This window comes from Capsicum annuum, unplaced genomic scaffold (assembly GCF_002878395.1).
Source record: "Capsicum annuum cultivar UCD-10X-F1 unplaced genomic scaffold, UCD10Xv1.1 ctg4799, whole genome shotgun sequence".
NCBI classification, from domain to species: domain Eukaryota; kingdom Viridiplantae; phylum Streptophyta; class Magnoliopsida; order Solanales; family Solanaceae; genus Capsicum; species Capsicum annuum.
Window position 1 is genome coordinate 1 of NW_025855670.1, and position 8,016 is coordinate 8,016.

The following is an 8,016-nucleotide window of genomic DNA, read 5'->3' on the forward strand; positions in this document are numbered from 1 at the left end:
CAACAAGCTTGTTTCATCCAATTTTTTTATCAGAAATTTTCTTTTGAAAAAGAAAACATAGTGAATGCATTCGAAATTGTTGATTATAAATAATTCATATATAATATGTAAAGCTATCAACTAAGAGAAAACACACATTGAAATAGTAAGGTCAAATACAAAAACAAAACATGTTATTTTGGAAAAGTCAAGCGATTATTTTTTTTTGAAAAAAAAGTCAGGCACACACCAAAATATGACCATAAATTTAAGAATTCGGTTATAAGTAAAAAAACCCTCTAAATTTAACTTTTTATATATTTATTATAGTCAATATTTAATAAATTAAAGAAAAATAAAAAAATTATTTTATCTATTGCACAGAGTTTTAATGAAGGACAAAAAATTACAAAAATAAACCTTAACAAAAACAAAACATTTTATTTTTGTGGAAAAGTACAGTATTGTAACCAAATACAAAAACAAAACCTTTTTTGTTTTTTTGGAAAAGTATAGTAACCAAATACAAAAACAAAAACTTGTTATTTGAAAAAGTCAACTGCTGATTTTTATTTTGGAGAAAAAAAAGTCACGCATACACCGAAATATTACCATAAGTTTAAGTCTAAATTTAATTTGTTTTATCTATTTATTATAGTTAATATTTAATATTATTAATTAAAGAAAAAAATATGAAAAGACTATTTTGTCTATTGTAAAGAGTTTTAATGAAGGGTAAAAAGTTCAAATCACTTTTCTAAGGGTCTTCACATTTTTAATATATTATAGATACAGATAATAATCATATCCTGTGACTTCCTTAACAGACTACCATACAATCTACAAATATTGATACCACATTAGTCTATCACTATAAAATGGCAAACCATCCCCCAATCAATGGTTATACAACTAAAACAATTTATTTATACAAAAGTCACCCTCACTCTGGCTTCTAACCTTGTGACTTCATATCATCAACTTCTTGGCCCATCTCACTACCAATAGGTCATGACACTTTAATGTATACTACTACTCGGGTAGAAATATAGTTCCAACATTCTACTACACATCATTACCCTTATGCATGATATCTGCAACAAGAATTTTGAAAGGGGACTGAATACACTTTGTACCTCAGGCTGAAAAGCACGATCTCATCAGGATAAAGGTATACAATCCAATCAATACACCTTGAAGCACTAATGGACTTCTCTCAAGTCTTTGTTCTATCTCATAACTTTTATGGATAACTCAATCAGAGAGAACCACCTCACTAGGGGAGCTAGACTCTTAGACTTGTATCGCCTCAACAATGAGGCATGGCCCATGAAATTAGAACAAGGAAGGAATTTTGGATAACTTTCTTATGGACGACGCTATAACACAAACTAAAGTATGAAAGAATAAGAACAACTCCTAAATGCTCGGTAGCCTCCTGATTGTAAGTGTGGTGCACAACACACCCATAAGCAAGACTTTACTAGACACGATTTCACAGACACCCTGGGACCATGAATCGTGCTCTGATACCAAGTTTGTCATGACCAAAACTGAGGCCTTGGCCATGACGGACATCCCAAACCGTAAAGGCCCGAGAGCCCTTCTCTAACTGGCAATCATATACACAATTCATATACTGTAAGGAAAATGCAGAAAAACATGACAAGACGGAAATGTGGTCATTCTTTTACTTCAACTAAAAAATACAAAAATGAGTTCATGAAACATTCAAAAACACCTAACACTAGTCTGCCAAATCTCTAACAACTCAAAAACACTACTATCAGAATACTGGGAAAAGGCCCCTAGTCGGATCATAAACCAAAACAAAATATCAATGTCAAATCAACAAGGCCTTCTGAAATAAGGGAGGCTTACCAACTGCAAACTTTGGATAACCCAATCTACTACTTAGCTGGACCCCGGGACTGTGTCTCAAATTCTGAAATATAGGGTCTCAATACAGATGTACTGACACGCAGAACAATCCAAAATAATGTATTTATATATAACATAAGTGAGAGTAATTGATAAAAATGTTTTACAAATAATATCTGAAAACACATAGGCACACTTTAAAGACTTTAAAATATTTCTTTGAATCCACGACTCACTCTTTATCGTACTTTTGAGGTAGGTGGTACACCCTACAAGTCTGATATTCCACGAGCTATATAGAATCCTTCCTTGACTCAGCGGCCAAGCCCCCAACCCAAGTTTGTCACAAGGGTTGGTGTTTCTGAATATCTATTACGCCATAGGATCTTCGCCAGCGTACAATTCCTAATTTGCCTTAGAAACAGTTTAAAGGCAATGTATTATGAACTCATTTTGTTGAAAGTATGTATTTCTCATGAAATTTCTCCATAAACTTGAATTACTTTTATGTGTACACGGGTTATGATCTTTGAAAATTGATATGAAAGCATGACTTACGAAATTCCCTCTCTTATTGTGAAATCCATTGCCTTAACATGTTGTGGGTTGTTCAAATACATGATTAAAAGCTTGGGTCATAATTTTTACTATCCATGTTGAATTGGTATGGTTTTGTGTTTCAAGAGAGGGTAATTTCTTTACTTTCAAAATATTCATTTGTGTTAAATGGAAGACTTCATATAATTTATGTAAGAATTGGCCACCATATGTTTTAGTATGGAAAGAGAGTGTTTTGCATAAGGTTCATATGCTATTTAACATAAGAACTCTCATTTGATGTTTAAATCTTTTAGGTGGTCATTAACTTGCTTTTGAATAAGAAGGGCTACGGATATGATGTGGTATGATATGAATGACTTGTATGTTTGGGTATGATGATACTCTATTATGACATGCCTTTAACGAAATAAGAAAAAAACTATTTATAAGCATGAAGTATGATTTTAAGAGGCTAAAATTTGGGTTTAAAGAGAGTTAGATGGTTACCCAAAGATGACATGAGTTCAGCTAACTCAATGTCCAAAATCGTGTTTTGCTAACACGAGTTTTATTTTGCCCTGAATCAAGGGATTATACATTGGCGACTATTATGTGGCGTAGCAGAGATCAGAGACTTTAGCCCTTGCGGCAAACTTGGGCAGGGGGCTTGGTTGCCGAGTCAAGGACGGATTCCATATAGTTCATGTGATTTTACAATTGTAGGGTATACCATCTAGTTCATAATTAAGTAACACCAAGTGTTAAGTCAATGTTTTACCAGAATGATTAAAGTTCTTCATATTATGCCCATGTATTTTCATTTACCTTATACTAACTTGTTTTATGAAATGTTCTCACTTATGTTATACAAAATATATGTTAGATTTTTTAATTTTTCAACATACCAATACTTTTTCAAGTATTAACCCCCTCACCAAAGGCTCTCTGAGGCTCAGACCCGGGGTCCAGATCATCAGTAGATTATTTCCAGATTCTATCCATATGTAATCTCAGTCAGTTTTATGGTCTGGCCGGGAGCCGTGTCCTGATTTAGTCAGACTAGTGTTTTCAGTTCAGTAGAGGCTTCGTAGACCGGTGTAGAATGAATTTGGGTTTTCTTATGGATTGATGTCTTGAATTATTAAATTTGATTATGGCATTTTCATGCTTCAGTTATCTTTTGTACTTTATTTCTTTTGAGTTATGCTTATGATAGTATGCTAAGGGGGCCTCCCGGGCCTTCGTGGTTCGAGATGCCCGTCACGGTCAGGGCCTCGACTCGGGTCGTGACAATAATCCACTATGTTCGAGTTGTAGTAATTCTATTTCTTGATTATGGCATAACATTTTTTGTATAATGCGATATTTCTCTACTAAGGGTGTGTTCGGTAGTTCTGAAGATTTTTTTTTAATGTTTGGTACATAAGCAAAAAGTAATATCCTGAAATTATTTGTATATAATCTAGACATACTATGAGGGGTAGGGGCGGAAGGGTAAGAGTGCTGGCATTGGGAAGTTACGGAAATGAAGGGTGAAGAAGAGGTATGTTACAAGGTGAAAAAGCCACAATCAACATAAATGCCACTTCTGAAACATATTTTTGCCTATTTTCATTAGGTAGTGATTTTTATCATTTTTATGAAACTTGTTTTTCTAGAAAAAATATTTTTCAAAAATTTTGACATACCGATCACATCCCTCTGAGTGTGTAATTCCAAGTTGAATTCCAACAAGTATTCATATAGTTTGCGTTAATTAATAGGAGAATTTATCTTAATTAATGCTTATAGTGCTAATGTAAACGCACTTAGCTTCAAATTTCGGCCCTTGTGCAATATAAACATCAAAGTTAGAAATTAAACAAAACGCATTCTCACATTACCTCAAAAAACTCTACTATTTTGACTAATATTTGTGCATTAGAATTATGCCAATATAAAACAAAGAATTTTGTTTCTCGTTAAAAATGCACTATAGTCTATAAGTTAAACAGTAAAATAGAGATAAAGATCCAATTGAACAAATAAAAGAATTTACGGAGAAGTTAAAAGAAAGTATTAACAACTACCAAACTGCCACCCTTTAAGTAAATCTACAACCTAAATAACCAAAAAACCAAAAGAGCAATGACTAAGCTAAGATTTGATCATGATTTACCATTGATGATGAGTGCAATAGTTCCTCATTTTTCTTCGAAAACTTGGTATTCTGAAGAGCGTGAGCCCTTTGTCAAAGCATTCATCCGAAATACTTGAAACGACTTTGCAACATTGTGTGGATGATGAAACTTTACCTTTGATAAATGAAGTGATCAAATCAGGTACACAACCATTCACCTTGATAGGAAGCATAGAGCAAGAAGTCGGTGGAACCGCATGTGGTGGCTGAGTTGGTGGTAGAGTCGTGTGCGGTGGCGAAATCACAGCATCATGGGACGGAGCCACTTGCGGTGGATGAGTTGGTGAAGTCATGTGCAATGGAGGAATACCATTATCAATTGGAAATGGAGCCACGTGAGTCGGTGGTGATGGTTTTATTGGGTGGTGTTTGTGACGAAGCCACCATCCAATTGAAGGTACATAGTATGGGCGATGATGATGCCACCACCATCGGGGTGGATGACGATGATGCCACCATGATAGAGTTGATGACGTACCAAACAACTTCTTGTTTTCTCTTTTGAGTTCCCTTGCCGTGGCAGTAATGATGCCCATGCAAACACTCAGCAATAGAAAAACACAAAAGAATATGCTCCTTCCCGACATGTTTCACAGAAAAATAATGGAGGAGAATATAAAATTTATAAACTCAAATATTTCTCTCTTTTTTTTTTCACAATATGAATAGCTAGAAACATGAGAAAATTGAAGAAAAGATACTATTTAAGTCTTGAATGAAGGATTGGTGACATTGACCAACTTAAAGGGTTAAACATAATTAGGAAACTTTATTAAGTTAATCATGGACTTGATTAATATCTTTAAAACTTTCTAATCTTTACAAATATACAAATCAACCCACTTTCAAAAATACAAATCAACTCACACCCCTCTCCTCTCCAAATCATCAACCGTCTCTCTCCTCTCTCTCTCCCTCAACCAACAGTTCTGCAAAATTTCTCCCTTCAATCCCCGGTGTCTTCAACCTTCGGCGAAAAATAGTTGGGTGAGTTCCTTTTCGACTTTCAACCGTCAATCGACATGACAACAACTTCGAGGTCTTCGCCGTCCCATTTCTTCTTTCACAGGCAAAGGATTATGTCTTTTTAGTTATGAAGAAAAAAAGGGACTTGAGCCAACTTATCTTCTAGTATTGGTTAACAATTTCAATATTTCTTGCTTAAATTTGAAATGTGGACTGAAGAAAACTCTAATTTCTGGCATTTCTTCTCTACTCTTTTCGGTGTGAAATATAATTTTTTGCTGTTATTGTAGTTCTTGTTGTCGAACTGTTGATTAGATTTGTTGGTGTCTATTGAGTATTTTTAACGTTTAATTATTTTTGTTTGTGTTAGTACAAGCACAAAACAACAATGTTTGTGATTTTTTGTCACCGTTAATGTTCTTAGTGTGTGTGTGTTGTGTTGGTGTTCCTGGGTTGATTTGTCATTTTTCTTGGTAAAAATGGTGTATTTGATATTAAACGATTATTTTATTATTGTTTTATTGAACAAATACTGGTACTTTTTTTTGCAGCAGATGAATTATTTGATGCAACAGATGAACCATTTAATATAACAGATGAAAATCTGATGCAACAGATAAATATTTGTGCAACAAATGAAAATATAATACAACAGATTAAAATTTGATGCAACAATAAAAATCTGATGCAACAGATGACTCTTCTGTTTGGAAGAAATCTAAACAATATTGAAAGTTGATAAAAGTTCGAACATATAACTCATTTGACAACAGATGAGTGATCGGTTTCAATAGGTGAGTCATCTATTTTTATTATTTCCAATGGATTTCTCATCCGTTGTAATAGATTGGTTATATGTTGCAACAGATAAGCTACCTGGTGCAACAAAGGAGTGATCTATTTCAACACATGGGTGAGCTTTTTTAATTATTTCCAATGGATTACTCATCCGTTGCAACGGATTAGTTATATGTTGCAACAGGTAGCATACCTGGTGCAACAGACTAGGCATCTATTTTAATAGATGAGTGATCTATTTTTATTATTGCAATAAATTACTCATTCGTTATAGTAGATAACCTACCTGGTGTAACAGATGAGTGATCTATTTACTATTTCCAACAGATTACTGATCCATTGCAACAGGTTGGTTATATGTTGCAATAGATAACCTACCTGGTGCAATAGAGGCGTGATCTATTTCAACAGATGAGTGAGCTTTTTTATTATTTCCAACGGATTACTCATCTATTGTAACAGGTTGGTTATATGTTGCAACAGGTAACATACCTAGTGCAACAGGCCAGGCATCTATTTCAATAGATGAGTGACCTATTTTTATTATTGCAATAAATTACTCATCTATTACAACAATTATATATTACAACAGATAACCTACCTGCGATCTGTTGGAACTATTATTTTACTATTGTACATGTTAGATATATTGTTATCCCTTTTTAACGATGCATTAATCAATTTTAATCTATTTTATGTTCTTATTATTTTTAGATTATATGGCTCCTAAAAAAAATTAAATCAAGTCCAAGTAAAGGAACAAGTGAAGCAGCTAGGCTACATTCACCACTCAATGAGCTTGCTTTACAAGCGTTATCTCAATCAAAAGTAGAAGATAATGAATATGGGGAGGAGGAATGTTTCAAAAGAGATGATCCAATTGCTAATAGCCCTTCCACCAAAGAGTTAATCAAAACCTTCAGCATTGATAGTTATTCTGTGAGAATGCAGTGCGATGGTGCCACAAATTTAACGGGTGCTATCATGGTTAAGTCATCCATGGGAAAATCTTTTGATGACTTTAGAAAAATACTTCGAGAACAAAATTTGGGAGCTTATTTCAGGGACAACTACTTTGGAAAATATCATGATTTGCTGGAGGACAATAATGCTCGACTCTAAATGAAAATGGTATATAATCTTTTCAAGCGTAGGTTTATATATGAAAACAAAGATAAGATGGATGAGGTGTGGATAAATTACTGTGGCATGCCTATTTGTTTTGGTTGCAGGGAGTTTTCCATAGTTACTGGATTAAAATATTTTCCTCTTTCTCCTTCTCAAGTTATACCTATTCTAACCTAAAAAAAAAGCAACCCGCACACCCAAAAAAGGCAAAGACAAGTCGGATGATCATGATGACCTGGTTTCCCTTGTTGGTCCAAGCTTCAAAAACATAAATTTGATTGAAGCGTTGAAAGGTAAAAGACTTTCAAAGAGGCACAAGCAATAATTATGCTTGGTTTGGTTTGTACATAATATTCTTTGGGCGAGAGACGTTAACAACAACATTCTACTTGGTTTGATAAAGATCTCCGAGGATCCTGAGGCATTTAACAACTATCCTTGGGGTTATGAAAGCTTCAAAATGACTGTCAAATATTTGTTGACTCCGTTAACGCCAAGGACAATTAACTTATATGGCTTTCCATGGGCTTTCATGGTAAATATTT

General features: G+C 34.1%; 1 protein-coding gene across 1 annotated transcript; it reads right to left on the reverse strand.

Annotated features, from left to right (window-relative positions):
- Positions 1 to 4,558: 4,558 nt before the first annotated feature.
- LOC124892507 lies at positions 4,559 to 5,166 on the reverse strand (the record flags this gene model as incomplete). Its single annotated transcript, XM_047403787.1, has 1 exon — positions 4,559 to 5,166. A coding segment is annotated over exon 1 (608 nt), but the record flags the coding sequence as incomplete, so codon positions are not given.
- Positions 5,167 to 8,016: the final 2,850 nt, after the last annotated feature.